The 19,066-nt window shown below is 37.0% G+C and overlaps 3 protein-coding genes across 3 annotated transcripts; all 3 read right to left on the bottom strand.

Moving 5' to 3' along the window:
* Positions 1-510: 510 nt before the first annotated feature.
* On the bottom strand, positions 511-2,196 carry LOC111796091 (probable inactive receptor kinase At5g58300). Its single transcript, XM_023678781.1, has 2 exons — positions 2,150-2,196; positions 511-1,381 (listed from the first exon to the last, which is right to left on the bottom strand). The coding sequence occupies exon 2, from the start codon at positions 1,287-1,289 to the stop codon at positions 759-761; it is 531 nt and encodes a 176-aa protein (XP_023534549.1). The 5' UTR covers positions 1,290-1,381; positions 2,150-2,196; the 3' UTR covers positions 511-758.
* A 547-nt stretch (positions 2,197-2,743) lies between these two features.
* Positions 2,744-6,961, bottom strand: LOC111796089 (probable inactive receptor kinase At5g58300). The gene is made up of 4 exons (XM_023678779.1): positions 6,711-6,961; positions 6,407-6,626; positions 4,383-5,705; positions 2,744-3,614 (listed from the first exon to the last, which is right to left on the bottom strand). Exons 3-4 carry the CDS (start codon positions 5,626-5,628, stop codon positions 2,992-2,994), a joined length of 1,869 nt encoding a protein of 622 aa, XP_023534547.1. The 5' UTR covers positions 5,629-5,705; positions 6,407-6,626; positions 6,711-6,961; the 3' UTR covers positions 2,744-2,991.
* Positions 6,962-14,614: 7,653 nt separating this feature from the next.
* Positions 14,615-18,551, bottom strand: LOC111795526 (26S proteasome regulatory subunit 6B homolog). Its single transcript, XM_023678004.1, has 6 exons — positions 17,993-18,551; positions 17,038-17,268; positions 16,603-16,761; positions 16,256-16,408; positions 15,943-16,026; positions 14,615-15,309 (listed from the first exon to the last, which is right to left on the bottom strand). The coding sequence occupies exons 1-6, from the start codon at positions 18,485-18,487 to the stop codon at positions 15,175-15,177; spliced, it is 1,257 nt and encodes a 418-aa protein (XP_023533772.1). The 5' UTR covers positions 18,488-18,551; the 3' UTR covers positions 14,615-15,174.
* Positions 18,552-19,066: the final 515 nt, after the last annotated feature.

Below are 19,066 nucleotides of genomic sequence, written 5' to 3'. Positions count from 1 at the left end.
TATATATATATATATATATATATATATATATATATATATATATATATATATATATATATATATGTATATGTATATTCTTAATTTCCATATTTTGTCTTTAAAATATATTTCGAAAAGTAAAAAATAATAATAATTATTATTATTTAAAAATACGAAAATTAACCCCATTTTTAGTGGGAGTAAACAAAATATCTAAATTTTTATATTTATATTTAAAAATTCTAGAAAATGAAAGTATTTTTTTCTTGTTATTTAAGTTCTTATATTAAAAAAATATTGGAAAAAATTAAAATTTCTTAAAAAAAAAAATTATATTTATCTAAATAAAAAATCATTCAAAATGTTTAGCAACATACTGGACAGTACCAATTAGGGAGGAGTGAAACACGAACATTTCACTTTCTCGAGAAGACAGGATAAGAACATAACTTCAAATGAGTTACGTGCTAGAGGTTTAAACCTAGAGTGGTGCTACGAAGATATTGAAGAAGGCTATGTCTGTGAGCTCACTACGATACCCAAATCGAACCAATTAGGTTAAAAAAAATAACCCAACTCAACCCTAATGATTCAAGTTTGGTCTAGTATGATCTTCGGAGTTTCGAATTCAATGTACACCCGTAGCATGACAAAAGGGGTTAAAATATCTCTAATTAAACTAAGAATTAGATACACTCTACAAAGTACAAACTTAGCTCCTAATTTCGACCGTTCCTTCTAAAATAATGAAAATAAACACAATCTCTGAATCAAAGAATTCATGGGGTCTGCACATTTGAGTCCTTGGATTTGTTCTCTTCGGAGGACGGCCGGTTCTCCGAGTCGGATTGCCGTATTTCTTCGATCATTCTAACGACTTCGTCCATGTTCGGTCTCATGTCGGGCAGCTTGGCTACACAAGTCATTGCTATTTGCAACATCTGCACCATTTCTTCTTCAATATTCTGGTACCTCATTAGCTCTACATCGAAAACCTCAGCTGTCCATTCCTCCCTCACGACCGATTGGACCCAGCGAGGAAGATCGACCATTTCGTCACGACCAGGTGATTGGAGGGGAGCTTTTCCAGTTAGCATTTCGAGAAGAAGAACGCCAAAGCTGTAAACATCTGACTTGTGAGTGTGTTTACGAGCTTCGATCACCTCGGGTGCACGATAACCTGCAGTTCGAGAAGTTGGGACATTCATAAGAGGGGTAAGGCCAAAGTCAGAGACAGAAGCATTGAGATCTTGGTTTAGGAGAATATTTGAGGCCTTGATGTTTCCATGAGTGAACTTTGGACCACCCATTGTATGAATATGAGCAATGCCCTTTGCTGCTGTAAGAGCAATTTTGAGTCTTGTGTCCCAGTCAACTGGTGTTCGTTCCCCTCCTCTGTTTCCTGCAATACACAGCACATAGCTAACATGAGATATATCAACCTTGTCCGTTTCCCTCCCCAACCGACGTGGGATCTCACAATCCATCCTCTTTTGGAGCTCAATGTCCTCGCTAGCACACCGCCCGGTGTCTGGCTCTGATACCATTTGTAACAGCCCAAGCCCACCGTCAGCAGATATAATCCTCTCTGGATTTTCCCTTTCAGACTTCCCCTCAAAGTTTTTAAAACGCGTCTGATAGGTAAAGGTTTCCACACTTTTGTGAAGAATGATTTGCCCCCCTCTCCAACCGATGTGGGATCTCACAATCCCCCCCTTCGGGACCCCGCCACTCCCTTTGGGCTCAGCATCCTTATTGGTCACCTCCCGATGTCTGGCTCTGATGCCTTTTGTAACAGCCCAAGCCCACCAAGAGCAGGTATTGCCCTCTTTGGGCTTTCCCTTTCGAGCTTCCCCTAAGATTTTTAAAACACGTCTACTAGGAAGAGGTTTCCACACCCTTATAAAGAACGTTTTGTTCCTCTCCCCAACCGACGTGGGATCTAACTTTTATGACCACCTCCCATTGTTTCCAAGCCGAAAACAACCCACGAGTCGTACTAGCACAACTTTCCTCTTAGTCCACAATTTTCGTTTACGATAATTTGTCTAAAGGAATGTTCCATGAGTCGTACTTATGCACAACGCAAAGTCGGTATTAAACTAAAAACCATTTTTTCAGAGAATTATACAGTAGATAACTAAACAGAAGAGAAGTAAAGAACACGTACCATGCAAAAGCGACGACAAGCTGCCTCCGGGGACATAATCATAAACAAGGAGCNACAATCTCAAAATAGAAAAGAACCCAAAATAGGTTGTCGCATTAGAAACAATCACCCCAAATTAAGCTGAGAATGCAGAATGAAACGAAGGTGAAATACCAGCGCTGCAAGAAGTAGGAGGATCCTTCTGTAAATCCTTGAGCTCTTTAAGAATCCGCTTTGAAGCCATAAATTTCCAGAATACGAACAAGAAACCTGGCTCCCCAATCACAAAATATAGCAAAATTTAAGACAAAAGAGCCCAGAAAACGGCTGATTAACATTGAAAAAGTGAACAATAAATGAAGAAAGCTAGAGATGAAGTCGGCGAATACCTTGCGAGGTCTGTATACGATGAAGGGTTTCACACTTTCGAAGAAAGAAGAAGCGAATCCTGAAGGAAATTATTTTCGCAGCCTTTTAAATAAGGAGACAGATGCTTCTAGAATTTTTCCATTCTTAAATTATTTACTAAANAACTTCAAATGAGTTACGTGCTAGAGGTTTAAACCTAGAGTGGTGCTACGAAGATATTGAAGAAGGCTATGTCTGTGAGCTCACTACGATACCCAAATCGAACCAATTAGGTTAAAAAAAATAACCCAACTCAACCCTAATGATTCAAGTTTGGTCTAGTATGATCTTCGGAGTTTCGAATTCAATGTACACCCGTAGCATGACAAAAGGGGTTAAAATATCTCTAATTAAACTAAGAATTAGATACACTCTACAAAGTACAAACTTAGCTCCTAATTTCGACCGTTCCTTCTAAAATAATGAAAATAAACACAATCTCTGAATCAAAGAATTCATGGGGTCTGCACATTTGAGTCCTTGGATTTGTTCTCTTCGGAGGACGGCCGGTTCTCCGAGTCGGATTGCCGTATTTCTTCGATCATTCTAACGACTTCGTCCATGTTCGGTCTCATGTCGGGCAGCTTGGCTACACAAGTCATTGCTATTTGCAACATCTGCACCATTTCTTCTTCAATATTCTGGTACCTCATTAGCTCTACATCGAAAACCTCAGCTGTCCATTCCTCCCTCACGACCGATTGGACCCAGCGAGGAAGATCGACCATTTCGTCACGACCAGGTGATTGGAGGGGAGCTTTTCCAGTTAGCATTTCGAGAAGAAGAACGCCAAAGCTGTAAACATCTGACTTGTGAGTGTGTTTACGAGCTTCGATCACCTCGGGTGCACGATAACCTGCAGTTCGAGAAGTTGGGACATTCATAAGAGGGGTAAGGCCAAAGTCAGAGACAGAAGCATTGAGATCTTGGTTTAGGAGAATATTTGAGGCCTTGATGTTTCCATGAGTGAACTTTGGACCACCCATTGTATGAATATGAGCAATGCCCTTTGCTGCTGTAAGAGCAATTTTGAGTCTTGTGTCCCAGTCAACTGGTGTTCGTTCCCCTCCTCTGTTTCCTGCAATACACAGCACATAGCTAACATGAGATATATCAACCTTGTCCGTTTCCCTCCCCAACCGACGTGGGATCTCACAATCCATCCTCTTTTGGAGCTCAATGTCCTCGCTAGCACACCGCCCGGTGTCTGGCTCTGATACCATTTGTAACAGCCCAAGCCCACCGTCAGCAGATATAATCCTCTCTGGATTTTCCCTTTCAGACTTCCCCTCAAAGTTTTTAAAACGCGTCTGATAGGTAAAGGTTTCCACACTTTTGTGAAGAATGATTTGCCCCCCTCTCCAACCGATGTGGGATCTCACAATCCCCCCCTTCGGGACCCCGCCACTCCCTTTGGGCTCAGCATCCTTATTGGTCACCTCCCGATGTCTGGCTCTGATGCCTTTTGTAACAGCCCAAGCCCACCAAGAGCAGGTATTGCCCTCTTTGGGCTTTCCCTTTCGAGCTTCCCCTAAGATTTTTAAAACACGTCTACTAGGAAGAGGTTTCCACACCCTTATAAAGAACGTTTTGTTCCTCTCCCCAACCGACGTGGGATCTAACTTTTATGACCACCTCCCATTGTTTCCAAGCCGAAAACAACCCACGAGTCGTACTAGCACAACTTTCCTCTTAGTCCACAATTTTCGTTTACGATAATTTGTCTAAAGGAATGTTCCATGAGTCGTACTTATGCACAACGCAAAGTCGGTATTAAACTAAAAACCATTTTTTCAGAGAATTATACAGTAGATAACTAAACAGAAGAGAAGTAAAGAACACGTACCATGCAAAAGCGACGACAAGCTGCCTCCGGGGACATAATCATAAACAAGGAGCTTTTCATCCTTCGAGTAATAATATGCTCGGAGTGGCATGACGTTCGGGTGCTGCCCCACCCTGCCGACCGTGTCCATCTGTTGTTCAAACTCCCTCTTCCCGACCACCACTTCCTTCAATCTTTTCACCACAACAGTGGTAGGTTCCTCCAAGACAGCTTTATAAGCTGTTCCATAGCTGCCCTTTCCAAGCACTTCAGCTGAAGCCCTTAATAGGTCTTCAAGATCAAAGTTAAATGAACAACCTTCAAAGAACACCAGCTTGTTTTTCTCAGCCTCCTGCACGCCACTTCCGAACTCCTCTTTCGGTTTTTCGCTTCTCCCACCACCAGAAACTTTCCCCTTTATCGTGCCACTGCCTTCGCCGTCCTTTCTCTTTAAACAGCACACGATCACGAAAAGAACTACAAGGAACAGAACCAAAAAACCACCAACTGCAATAGCTATGATAACTCCCATCTTCAGTCTTTTCTGCTTTGGAGAAATGGCAGGTGCTGGAGATAGGTCTATGGAGCAAGATTTTAGAGGCAATCCACATAATAAAGGATTTCCAATGAAGGATGAGTCCGGGAATGTCCTAAAAAAAGTTGGTATCGAACCATTAAGATGGTTATAGCTTACATCGAAATGCTTGAGCTTAGGGAGGTTGATATCTGGTATAGAACCAGAAAGATTGTTGTTCCCGAGGTTCAATCCAATTAGCCGTGTCAAATTTTGGATAGTTTTCGAAATCGTTCCTTCGAGTGAATTGAATGATAGATCCAATACATTGAGTGTTGGTGAAAAGGATGTAGGGAAGTCACCAGAGAAGTTATTATGCTGGAGATAAAGATATTGGAGAGAAGGAAGTGAGGTAATATCGAACGGTATTTTTCCGTTAAGGAGGTTGGAACGAAGACTGAGAATCTTAAGACCATCGAGTTTCCCTAGAGTGTTAGGAGGAATTGAACCAATAAGTCCAATCCCAGGAAGTCGGAGGGTAAGCACACGGGTTCCATCTGCATTGCAAGTAATGCCAACCCAAGTAGTGCATACTGATGTACTATCGTTCCAGTTAAGGTTCCGACGATGTGGAACAGACGATACGAAGTCGAGAAGAGCCTGCTTGTCTGAGTTCAGGTCAGCAATGGCAAGGTGAAGTAGTTTAACAATAATCAAAACGAGAGAAAGCACTGATGCTGAACAGAGCTTCATTTGGAATTACTTAACACAGGAATAACTACAAAAGTGACAACCACAATCCGTTCGTTCGTTCGGGCCCTGCTGTTTACCTGCCACGAATTTGGAAACGAGAAGTGATGTCGATTTTCAAGGTTTCGAAAGGAAAGAAACCCGGAAGAAATTATTCACAGTCACAATGGAAACATCAGACACAAAGAGTAAAGAATTTATACAACATCATGTGCTACTAAAATGGAAACTCAACAACCGAGCTGAATTCATACTTCATAACTTTAACAAACAAAGGCTTAAATCTCGACAGTGACCATCTTTCGAACATCGAACCAGAAGCATCTCGGTACTCGTACCGAGAACTAGGAGTATGAGTTGGTATGGATTTCACTAATAAGTTTATCAAGTTAAGAACTCAACGTCACCATCTTCCTAAACAATGAGTGTGTGAGTGTAGCCAAGCCCCAAAAGTTCAAGAAATCCTTTCAGAACAAATTTCAAGTCACAAAATAAGGAAGAACAACAACATTTTGACCAAATGACAAGTAAATTGTGATTTAGAACATGGATAACTCCATGGTTAACAAGAACACAAAACAGGGTTCAATCATTTTCAGGTTTAATAAGCTTGGAAGAAGAAGAAGACTACACAAATCCGGTGAATGTAAGCCAGAAAATTAGCTCGAAGTGTAATCTGAGCTCACAAACAAACAATTCCAACAAAACATCAACCGAAATAGAAGCATATTTCCAACAAGAACACAGATCTGTCAACTAAAAAACAGGGGAAGTGAAGAACCTCAAAACGAAGAAAGCGACACCCAAGAACCCTCCGACGCCGTCACCGGAAGAACCAGCCACCGGTAAAAAGAGGTACAAAGAAGCTTAAGAGAAGTTCTCCGTGGCCGCCGGAGAGCACTTACAGTAAAAAGCAGAGCCGAAGCTTCACATCCCGCCGGAATGAAAGGATCTGAGAAACGAAGCTTTAAAGCGAAATTTGGGGCAAGAAATCGATAGAACTGCAAATGCAAAGAGAAAATCAAAACGGATTTGCAAAATAAAGAGAAAATAAGGATTAGAAAAGTGAGAGCACTGAGATTCACCAAAAGAAAGAGGAATTTGTGTCGCTTTTAGAAGAACAGTGAGGGGAAAAACGAAGAAAAACCCACGGTGGTGATTCTGAATTCATGCAATAAATTGAGGAGTTCAACTAATTGCATCGGCAGCTCAGACCGTTTAGAGTACGTTGTTGTTCATCGTTCTTCGATGAACCCATCCACGTTCTCATGCTTTCGTTTGCAGCTACTCTAAAATTACAGTCTCACCATCAATGCCACCGCTCCATGGTCGTTTCCACTTTAAATTCTAATTTTTTTTTTTTTTTTTAATTACAATACAAAATAATAATTTTTAAAATAGAAAAGCTTTTTTTCTTTTTTCTTTTTTTTTAAATGTTAAAGTATGTTAATAAGTATGTGGTTGGTGCTAAGGAATTTGAGAAAGATTCCCACATAAATAAAATAATTGAATATTTTTAATTGGTTTATACAGAAAATAATTATTTCCAATTATTTTGGCTCGTAAAATTTAGTATAAAAACATTTAAAATTTAAAATTAATTATTATTTTTCTTGAAAATATTTTAAAATTTAGGTTTATATTCAAATATTTTTTACAAGAAATGTTCTTTTAATCCGTAGGGTTGAAACCCTATGGAGGGCACCTCGAATGAGGTGAGAAGTCCCTGTTAACTAAATTAGATCGAGGATAGAAATTACATTCTCTATCACCGACTTCGGTCCCTATTCAACCCTCACAGCATCATGTTGAACATTATATCATATTTATCGTTATAAAATATGATTCGAGTTATTGGAATGTTTTACATTATTTAATAAAAACTATATATATATCAAGAATGACCTTAGATTGGTTCTGTCTCGATTTGGTTTGAGTTGACTTTGACCTTCCCATCGAGTATTAAGGTTTGATATTGTCCTCCTTTGGTATAATCACTATGACTTACCTATGTCGTCTCTCACTCGTTCCTACTTAAGATTAGTTTTTCTTGTGTCTTCCCTCCTATAGAAGAGAGGTTATGACAAGCTCATCACATATGAATACGACATGAAGAGGGATTAATCTTCTAACTCGAATGCATCGTTAATGACAGTCATGGTTGAGGTCATTTTAGTCCAATCTGTCACGTTTTTCTTCTATGTTTCAAACTCCTTGGGTTGGTTTTCTCAAGGTTGAGCCCGAGATGAGCTCTTCCGTTACCTTTTCGCTCATCCTTGATGTTAGTATGAAAGTTTCTTGATAGAAAACTCTCGATTTCCACAACAATTCTCATGGTAACGTTGTCTCCTAATACATAAATCCAGGTAAAGAGGATGCACGTGATTCAAGGGTGAGTTTGTATTTTAAGGAGAAGAAGGTAGATTTCAAAATAAAGAAAATTGCAAGTGGTGATAGGTGTTAAATGCAAATGCACGTTATTTCTCAACTAATATGTAAAAAAAAAGTACTTCAAGCATGGAACCCAAACAAACAAATATAACGGAAATTTTAACTAAATAATCGTGGTATTTATGTTTGGATTTATTAAAAGTGGGTCCAAATATAGTAAGGAAGATAAGAATCTTTTTTTTGAGGTGGAAGATTCCTTTTCCATTTATAATTATTGAATTAAATTAAAAAAAAAAATTGTTTTTACTCTCTCATCCTAAATATTAAAACTTTCAGATATCTATAAATATGCAGAATAAATTTAAAGAAAATGGCTATTTGGAGGGTAGATACATGATTTATGTTCATACACATACATTAATAATAAATAAATAAAATTTAAAAAGAAAAAAAAAAACTTCTTTTCTAAAATTTAAAATTATTAAATGCTAATTTTAAAATTACATAGATATTTTTGAAACAGGTGCTTTTGATTTGATTCCTATACTAACTATTGGAGTATTTTTTTAACTTTTAAAAATAGTCTAAAGGTATTTTTTTTAAAAAAATAAAAAAATAAAATTAAAGGTTATTTAAATAAATAAGTTGAGTAGTAAATAAAAAGAAAAAAGGTAAAAGCAAAAGTAACACTCTCTAATCTCGCGGCAGTGAATGGCCAGTCCACTTGGCATCTAAAGGATTACCGAGTCCAGGCCAACATTTTGTCCTTCTATAATTATTCTAATTTTTGGTATCACATCAGAATTTGGAGGCTGTAAAAAACGTCAAACAACAATGATTATCACCTTTTTCACTCCCTACGTTGAATCATGCCCTTCCGTTTCCAAATTCAATGCTGTCTTCCAAACTTTTCTTCCCTTCACCCTCCTGGATCTCTAAAAAACAACACGATTGTGATTGTTGTTGTGATTGTTGTGGCTTACATACAACATTCTACCCTAAACTATCTTCAAATTACCAATAACTTACACACACACACTCACTCACATTAATACCAGCAGTTTATAATAATCATCACCCAAACTCCAAGCCCTCAAATCCTTCCACAGTGTGTTGTTGTTCTATTTGCTGGGTGCTTAAACATCATCATCCTTCTCAATGCTTGGATAGGATACATTAGAGCAGTCTCCATTAAGAACAAACAAATCTAGTTTGAGCAAGAGAAGCATTCTAAATGACGCTAAAATAGAGAGTACAGGGCAAGGAGTCACAGGTTGATACAAGGAGAATACCAACCCTTATCTATGCCATCATCTCCAGGTGAAGGAAAGCAATCTGTAATTATGATCATCATACCCAGATTTCACTTCCACCTCTGAGGATCATTTGTAGAATTCAAAGTCGGTATCAGGCTTCTTCACGTTGGTTCTGTATCCCTTCTCGAAATCCTTCGGGAGTATCACATATCTGTTCTTACGAACCGCGTGCATCCCAGCTTCTTGACAGATGGCCGCGATCTGCAGTTGGCCATCACAACTATTGATTAATGTTGAACTCCATAAAGAAGAGGGGAAAATGATACACAAAATTTGTTTTTGTAATCTAATTCAACGCTAGATGCCAACTAAATGCTCCTACATGAAAGGAAGACTGTAACAGCATTTTTAACAATTAAGGAGGAGCATGGAATTTCTTCAGACAAGCATTCCTTTCTAAATCTCTTTACTTAACTAATCCCAGAAAGCCACGAACAATGACCATCTCTGGCCTACACTCCATTCCCATATTTTACTCCAGTTAACAACCCCACACCNGGAAGAACAACAACATTTTGACCAAATGACAAGTAAATTGTGATTTAGAACATGGATAACTCCATGGTTAACAAGAACACAAAACAGGGTTCAATCATTTTCAGGTTTAATAAGCTTGGAAGAAGAAGAAGACTACACAAATCCGGTGAATGTAAGCCAGAAAATTAGCTCGAAGTGTAATCTGAGCTCACAAACAAACAATTCCAACAAAACATCAACCGAAATAGAAGCATATTTCCAACAAGAACACAGATCTGTCAACTAAAAAACAGGGGAAGTGAAGAACCTCAAAACGAAGAAAGCGACACCCAAGAACCCTCCGACGCCGTCACCGGAAGAACCAGCCACCGGTAAAAAGAGGTACAAAGAAGCTTAAGAGAAGTTCTCCGTGGCCGCCGGAGAGCACTTACAGTAAAAAGCAGAGCCGAAGCTTCACATCCCGCCGGAATGAAAGGATCTGAGAAACGAAGCTTTAAAGCGAAATTTGGGGCAAGAAATCGATAGAACTGCAAATGCAAAGAGAAAATCAAAACGGATTTGCAAAATAAAGAGAAAATAAGGATTAGAAAAGTGAGAGCACTGAGATTCACCAAAAGAAAGAGGAATTTGTGTCGCTTTTAGAAGAACAGTGAGGGGAAAAACGAAGAAAAACCCACGGTGGTGATTCTGAATTCATGCAATAAATTGAGGAGTTCAACTAATTGCATCGGCAGCTCAGACCGTTTAGAGTACGTTGTTGTTCATCGTTCTTCGATGAACCCATCCACGTTCTCATGCTTTCGTTTGCAGCTACTCTAAAATTACAGTCTCACCATCAATGCCACCGCTCCATGGTCGTTTCCACTTTAAATTCTAATTTTTTTTTTTTTTTTTAATTACAATACAAAATAATAATTTTTAAAATAGAAAAGCTTTTTTTCTTTTTTCTTTTTTTTTAAATGTTAAAGTATGTTAATAAGTATGTGGTTGGTGCTAAGGAATTTGAGAAAGATTCCCACATAAATAAAATAATTGAATATTTTTAATTGGTTTATACAGAAAATAATTATTTCCAATTATTTTGGCTCGTAAAATTTAGTATAAAAACATTTAAAATTTAAAATTAATTATTATTTTTCTTGAAAATATTTTAAAATTTAGGTTTATATTCAAATATTTTTTACAAGAAATGTTCTTTTAATCCGTAGGGTTGAAACCCTATGGAGGGCACCTCGAATGAGGTGAGAAGTCCCTGTTAACTAAATTAGATCGAGGATAGAAATTACATTCTCTATCACCGACTTCGGTCCCTATTCAACCCTCACAGCATCATGTTGAACATTATATCATATTTATCGTTATAAAATATGATTCGAGTTATTGGAATGTTTTACATTATTTAATAAAAACTATATATATATCAAGAATGACCTTAGATTGGTTCTGTCTCGATTTGGTTTGAGTTGACTTTGACCTTCCCATCGAGTATTAAGGTTTGATATTGTCCTCCTTTGGTATAATCACTATGACTTACCTATGTCGTCTCTCACTCGTTCCTACTTAAGATTAGTTTTTCTTGTGTCTTCCCTCCTATAGAAGAGAGGTTATGACAAGCTCATCACATATGAATACGACATGAAGAGGGATTAATCTTCTAACTCGAATGCATCGTTAATGACAGTCATGGTTGAGGTCATTTTAGTCCAATCTGTCACGTTTTTCTTCTATGTTTCAAACTCCTTGGGTTGGTTTTCTCAAGGTTGAGCCCGAGATGAGCTCTTCCGTTACCTTTTCGCTCATCCTTGATGTTAGTATGAAAGTTTCTTGATAGAAAACTCTCGATTTCCACAACAATTCTCATGGTAACGTTGTCTCCTAATACATAAATCCAGGTAAAGAGGATGCACGTGATTCAAGGGTGAGTTTGTATTTTAAGGAGAAGAAGGTAGATTTCAAAATAAAGAAAATTGCAAGTGGTGATAGGTGTTAAATGCAAATGCACGTTATTTCTCAACTAATATGTAAAAAAAAAGTACTTCAAGCATGGAACCCAAACAAACAAATATAACGGAAATTTTAACTAAATAATCGTGGTATTTATGTTTGGATTTATTAAAAGTGGGTCCAAATATAGTAAGGAAGATAAGAATCTTTTTTTTGAGGTGGAAGATTCCTTTTCCATTTATAATTATTGAATTAAATTAAAAAAAAAAATTGTTTTTACTCTCTCATCCTAAATATTAAAACTTTCAGATATCTATAAATATGCAGAATAAATTTAAAGAAAATGGCTATTTGGAGGGTAGATACATGATTTATGTTCATACACATACATTAATAATAAATAAATAAAATTTAAAAAGAAAAAAAAAAACTTCTTTTCTAAAATTTAAAATTATTAAATGCTAATTTTAAAATTACATAGATATTTTTGAAACAGGTGCTTTTGATTTGATTCCTATACTAACTATTGGAGTATTTTTTTAACTTTTAAAAATAGTCTAAAGGTATTTTTTTTAAAAAAATAAAAAAATAAAATTAAAGGTTATTTAAATAAATAAGTTGAGTAGTAAATAAAAAGAAAAAAGGTAAAAGCAAAAGTAACACTCTCTAATCTCGCGGCAGTGAATGGCCAGTCCACTTGGCATCTAAAGGATTACCGAGTCCAGGCCAACATTTTGTCCTTCTATAATTATTCTAATTTTTGGTATCACATCAGAATTTGGAGGCTGTAAAAAACGTCAAACAACAATGATTATCACCTTTTTCACTCCCTACGTTGAATCATGCCCTTCCGTTTCCAAATTCAATGCTGTCTTCCAAACTTTTCTTCCCTTCACCCTCCTGGATCTCTAAAAAACAACACGATTGTGATTGTTGTTGTGATTGTTGTGGCTTACATACAACATTCTACCCTAAACTATCTTCAAATTACCAATAACTTACACACACACACTCACTCACATTAATACCAGCAGTTTATAATAATCATCACCCAAACTCCAAGCCCTCAAATCCTTCCACAGTGTGTTGTTGTTCTATTTGCTGGGTGCTTAAACATCATCATCCTTCTCAATGCTTGGATAGGATACATTAGAGCAGTCTCCATTAAGAACAAACAAATCTAGTTTGAGCAAGAGAAGCATTCTAAATGACGCTAAAATAGAGAGTACAGGGCAAGGAGTCACAGGTTGATACAAGGAGAATACCAACCCTTATCTATGCCATCATCTCCAGGTGAAGGAAAGCAATCTGTAATTATGATCATCATACCCAGATTTCACTTCCACCTCTGAGGATCATTTGTAGAATTCAAAGTCGGTATCAGGCTTCTTCACGTTGGTTCTGTATCCCTTCTCGAAATCCTTCGGGAGTATCACATATCTGTTCTTACGAACCGCGTGCATCCCAGCTTCTTGACAGATGGCCGCGATCTGCAGTTGGCCATCACAACTATTGATTAATGTTGAACTCCATAAAGAAGAGGGGAAAATGATACACAAAATTTGTTTTTGTAATCTAATTCAACGCTAGATGCCAACTAAATGCTCCTACATGAAAGGAAGACTGTAACAGCATTTTTAACAATTAAGGAGGAGCATGGAATTTCTTCAGACAAGCATTCCTTTCTAAATCTCTTTACTTAACTAATCCCAGAAAGCCACGAACAATGACCATCTCTGGCCTACACTCCATTCCCATATTTTACTCCAGTTAACAACCCCACACCCTATTTTCTCAGAATCTAATTCTGAAAGGGGCGTGGAGGAGGACGATTATATGCTGCAAGGTAATGAGACTGAAGAAGTAAACCAAAAGAATGAATGAAACGCAGTGTTTTATCATCTAATGGTACACTATGCACTTCAAAAAACAAGGTTCTTCAGGCTTCAATGATAACAAAAATGAGTTCGAAAGGATATGGGACAAAAGATAAAATAGAATAACAGGAAGAAAAGAGAATAAATTAGATAACTTTTCAGTATTGAGATGTTCAAAAGAAGACTTCTACTATAATTNAAAATAAAGAAAATTGCAAGTGGTGATAGGTGTTAAATGCAAATGCACGTTATTTCTCAACTAATATGTAAAAAAAAAGTACTTCAAGCATGGAACCCAAACAAACAAATATAACGGAAATTTTAACTAAATAATCGTGGTATTTATGTTTGGATTTATTAAAAGTGGGTCCAAATATAGTAAGGAAGATAAGAATCTTTTTTTTGAGGTGGAAGATTCCTTTTCCATTTATAATTATTGAATTAAATTAAAAAAAAAAATTGTTTTTACTCTCTCATCCTAAATATTAAAACTTTCAGATATCTATAAATATGCAGAATAAATTTAAAGAAAATGGCTATTTGGAGGGTAGATACATGATTTATGTTCATACACATACATTAATAATAAATAAATAAAATTTAAAAAGAAAAAAAAAAACTTCTTTTCTAAAATTTAAAATTATTAAATGCTAATTTTAAAATTACATAGATATTTTTGAAACAGGTGCTTTTGATTTGATTCCTATACTAACTATTGGAGTATTTTTTTAACTTTTAAAAATAGTCTAAAGGTATTTTTTTTAAAAAAATAAAAAAATAAAATTAAAGGTTATTTAAATAAATAAGTTGAGTAGTAAATAAAAAGAAAAAAGGTAAAAGCAAAAGTAACACTCTCTAATCTCGCGGCAGTGAATGGCCAGTCCACTTGGCATCTAAAGGATTACCGAGTCCAGGCCAACATTTTGTCCTTCTATAATTATTCTAATTTTTGGTATCACATCAGAATTTGGAGGCTGTAAAAAACGTCAAACAACAATGATTATCACCTTTTTCACTCCCTACGTTGAATCATGCCCTTCCGTTTCCAAATTCAATGCTGTCTTCCAAACTTTTCTTCCCTTCACCCTCCTGGATCTCTAAAAAACAACACGATTGTGATTGTTGTTGTGATTGTTGTGGCTTACATACAACATTCTACCCTAAACTATCTTCAAATTACCAATAACTTACACACACACACTCACTCACATTAATACCAGCAGTTTATAATAATCATCACCCAAACTCCAAGCCCTCAAATCCTTCCACAGTGTGTTGTTGTTCTATTTGCTGGGTGCTTAAACATCATCATCCTTCTCAATGCTTGGATAGGATACATTAGAGCAGTCTCCATTAAGAACAAACAAATCTAGTTTGAGCAAGAGAAGCATTCTAAATGACGCTAAAATAGAGAGTACAGGGCAAGGAGTCACAGGTTGATACAAGGAGAATACCAACCCTTATCTATGCCATCATCTCCAGGTGAAGGAAAGCAATCTGTAATTATGATCATCATACCCAGATTTCACTTCCACCTCTGAGGATCATTTGTAGAATTCAAAGTCGGTATCAGGCTTCTTCACGTTGGTTCTGTATCCCTTCTCGAAATCCTTCGGGAGTATCACATATCTGTTCTTACGAACCGCGTGCATCCCAGCTTCTTGACAGATGGCCGCGATCTGCAGTTGGCCATCACAACTATTGATTAATGTTGAACTCCATAAAGAAGAGGGGAAAATGATACACAAAATTTGTTTTTGTAATCTAATTCAACGCTAGATGCCAACTAAATGCTCCTACATGAAAGGAAGACTGTAACAGCATTTTTAACAATTAAGGAGGAGCATGGAATTTCTTCAGACAAGCATTCCTTTCTAAATCTCTTTACTTAACTAATCCCAGAAAGCCACGAACAATGACCATCTCTGGCCTACACTCCATTCCCATATTTTACTCCAGTTAACAACCCCACACCCTATTTTCTCAGAATCTAATTCTGAAAGGGGCGTGGAGGAGGACGATTATATGCTGCAAGGTAATGAGACTGAAGAAGTAAACCAAAAGAATGAATGAAACGCAGTGTTTTATCATCTAATGGTACACTATGCACTTCAAAAAACAAGGTTCTTCAGGCTTCAATGATAACAAAAATGAGTTCGAAAGGATATGGGACAAAAGATAAAATAGAATAACAGGAAGAAAAGAGAATAAATTAGATAACTTTTCAGTATTGAGATGTTCAAAAGAAGACTTCTACTATAATTACTAAGCTAAACACATTTACTGCACAAAACGACATTTCAATTACGAACCTCAGCAGCACTGATTTTGTCCGGGCGAGAAACATAATCCTCTAGATCCACTTCATCACTCAAGTTCATTTTTGCGGTACAAACCTACATAGAACCATAGAGAATTTATAAACTAAAATTGACAGGTAGACAGCAGTCAAATGCAAATCTCACAGCATGCATAGCCAAAACTAAAGATGTCTAATATTAGTTCTGCCATCCGGAAGGGTGAGAGCTGAAGAGAGACATATTATAAATACAACAAGAAGCCACTCCTGCAGTACTACAGGAGAAACAATATAGAGCTTAAAATAAAATATTTTGCAAGATTTACCTGAAATACCAGCCTCTTTTGTCTGCGATCAGGTAAAGGGAATTCTATCTTCCTGTCGAGTCTTCCAGGACGTAGGAGTGCAGGATCCAATGTGTCAGCCCTATTCGTTGCCATGATGACCTTAACATTCACTGTCTGGTCGAACCCATCCATCTACCAAAAAATTAAAAGTAAGTTGAAAACTAAATGAATCAGTAATCATTAGAAAATTATTCATTACTACTAATATAACGCTTAAAAATCCCACTCCTAATTAATTTCAGAAAATTAGCAACCAGTATCTGCGTAAGAGAATCACAGCATCAATAACCTTGTGAAATGGGATCCACATTTTATGCATATCGTACCTGATTTAAAAGCTCCATGAGAATACGCTGCACTTCTCTATCTGCTCCTGTTTGAGCATCAAAACGGGCTGTTGCTATGGCATCAACCTCATCAATAAAGATAATTGCAGGGGCATTTTCCTTAGCAAGGCGGAAAACATCACGAACCATTCTTGGGCCCTGAAATTGAATAGAAAGAGCATAAAACTGAATCTCGAAAAGATCTCCAACAAAAATTGAACTTGAAAAACCCGTCAGTTTCACTCTGTCAAACATTATTAGAAATTGAGATTAAGAACACATCTCATGTAAAATAAATGGCTAGTTTCCTACAAACAACCAATATTGAATTGGTAGTTCATGTAAAAGAACGTCTCACAAACTTAGTTGTAGTATAAGTTGGAAAATGAACAAGTATTGAAATTATAAAAGATAAATAGGAAACTCCAAACATACCTCACCCAAATACTTCTGAACAAATTCAGAACCAACAACTCTGATAAAGGCAGCAGTTGTATGATTAGCAACAGCCTTAGCAAGCATGGTTTTACCAGTTCCAGGGGGACCATAAAGCAAAACACCTCGAGGAGGATCAATACCAATTTGTTTGTACAGTTCATGGTGAGTAAGAGGTAACTCCACTGCTTCACGAATCTCTTGCTTTTGGATATCACATCCACCAATATCCTAAAAATGATTAAGAAGAAACCAGTAAGCAATTTTTCGAACTCCCTTCGTTTTCAAAAACCTTCCTTAAGGGAAACATGATACGAGGAAGAATTAATATCAAGTCAGAAGAAATAAATAGAGTCTAAACAGCTAATCAAAGTAGGCAACCTCACACGCATGTCAAAATACTCGAGAGTAAATAAGGTGAACCTTGGCAAAAAGTTAAGGCTATCAAACTATGTTTTATGCAGAAAATGCGTTCAATTAGGACATTTTAAAACTACCAAGAAGTATTCTTTTGGGAGTACCTCAGAACAGATTAACACGAAAAAAATGTTCAACTAGTAGTTCAATCAAAATCCACACATTTAAACCCAAGGGAAAGACACTACAAAAAGAAACCCTCAAAACCTTTCGAAATCATAAAAATGTGACATTAATCTTTCGGGAAATGCTAATTTTCGATTAAAACGAAAAAAACAATACGCATTATGAAATTTCATAGAACTATTCTGACGAACGATCACCAACTATTTAGAAGAACAATCTAACCCTCTTTCAATTTGCGATTACGATCAAGATGGTATCCAAATTTATAAAGAGTTCCAACTCAAAATAACAAGACTGGATTCCACTTAAACCCTAATTCTATTATAACAAACGGAGAAATACAAGAACGCCGAAAGCAACATCATTATGCAAATTCGAACAATTTACGAAAACAAAATAATGTAAAACTCACATTATAGGTCACGTCAGGCTTCTCCGACTGGCTGAGCAGAGATATACTAGAGTCGGCCTCAGGAGGCAATACGTCGACCAACGCATTAGAGTGACGGTGCAAAGCTACGGAGGCTGAGGGTTTAAGAAGTTCGCGATTAATAGTGCTGAGAATCCTGACATAATAATTGGAACCAGTTGTGGATCCAACAATCCCATTATTCTGATCGACCATTTCCATGAATTGACCGATTACCAAAGGCACCGACTGTATCCTTTTAACCTCTTCCTGTGCTCGTAGAAGCTCGCGCTTCAAGTTCTTCTGTTCATCCTTCACATATTCCTCTTGAATGTCGATGAACTCCAACTGCCGCTGCAGCGATTTCAGACGGCTGTAAAGGTCATCCTCGTCGGAGGACTGTTCCGCCAGGCCTTGGAGTTCAGATCTCATCGATGGGAACGATGCCGGTGGCTCCAGTGAGGATTTGGGATCAAGAACCATAGCTGCGGCAGCCATTCTGGTTTTGCGATTCTTCCTTCTCCAGGCAAGAAAGCAAAAGACAGGACGATGAGAAATTAGAGTATCGCACAAGAAATTCTCTGATTTATAATCTTGTTCGAGAATCTTATTGAAAACGGTGTCGTTTCTCGACCTGGCTTTTTTGAGTCGGTCGAGATGGGGAGGCCCAGTTTGAATCCATAGGCCCATTTATCTATATTGTTATTTGGGCCATTTAGAGGCAAGCGGCCCAGAAAGGACGGTTCGGTTCAGTGACATCTCCGAAGGACAAAAAAATAATAATAATAATAATAATAATAATTGTTTATAATAATAATAATAATATACTGCACACTCTTATTAAAATGTTTCATTCTACTCTTCAACTGATGTGAGATCTCTCACAAAGTATAAAGACTAAAATATTTTTGTAGCGAGGTTAGGGAAAATCACTGCTTAAATCTTGTCTAATTAAAAAAGCATAGAATTTTGTTTCTATAATTTATTGGAATTAGTTGTAACGACCCTAAATTTCTACCTGCCTAGAGTCGTTACCGCCATCATCATCTAAACTCGTACATTGAATTAAACATAACC

This window comes from Cucurbita pepo, chromosome LG05, assembly GCF_002806865.2.
Source record: "Cucurbita pepo subsp. pepo cultivar mu-cu-16 chromosome LG05, ASM280686v2, whole genome shotgun sequence".
NCBI lineage: Eukaryota > Viridiplantae > Streptophyta > Magnoliopsida > Cucurbitales > Cucurbitaceae > Cucurbita > Cucurbita pepo.
Note: the sequence above shows the minus strand (reverse complement) of the source record. Positions and strands in the feature narration are given on the sequence as shown.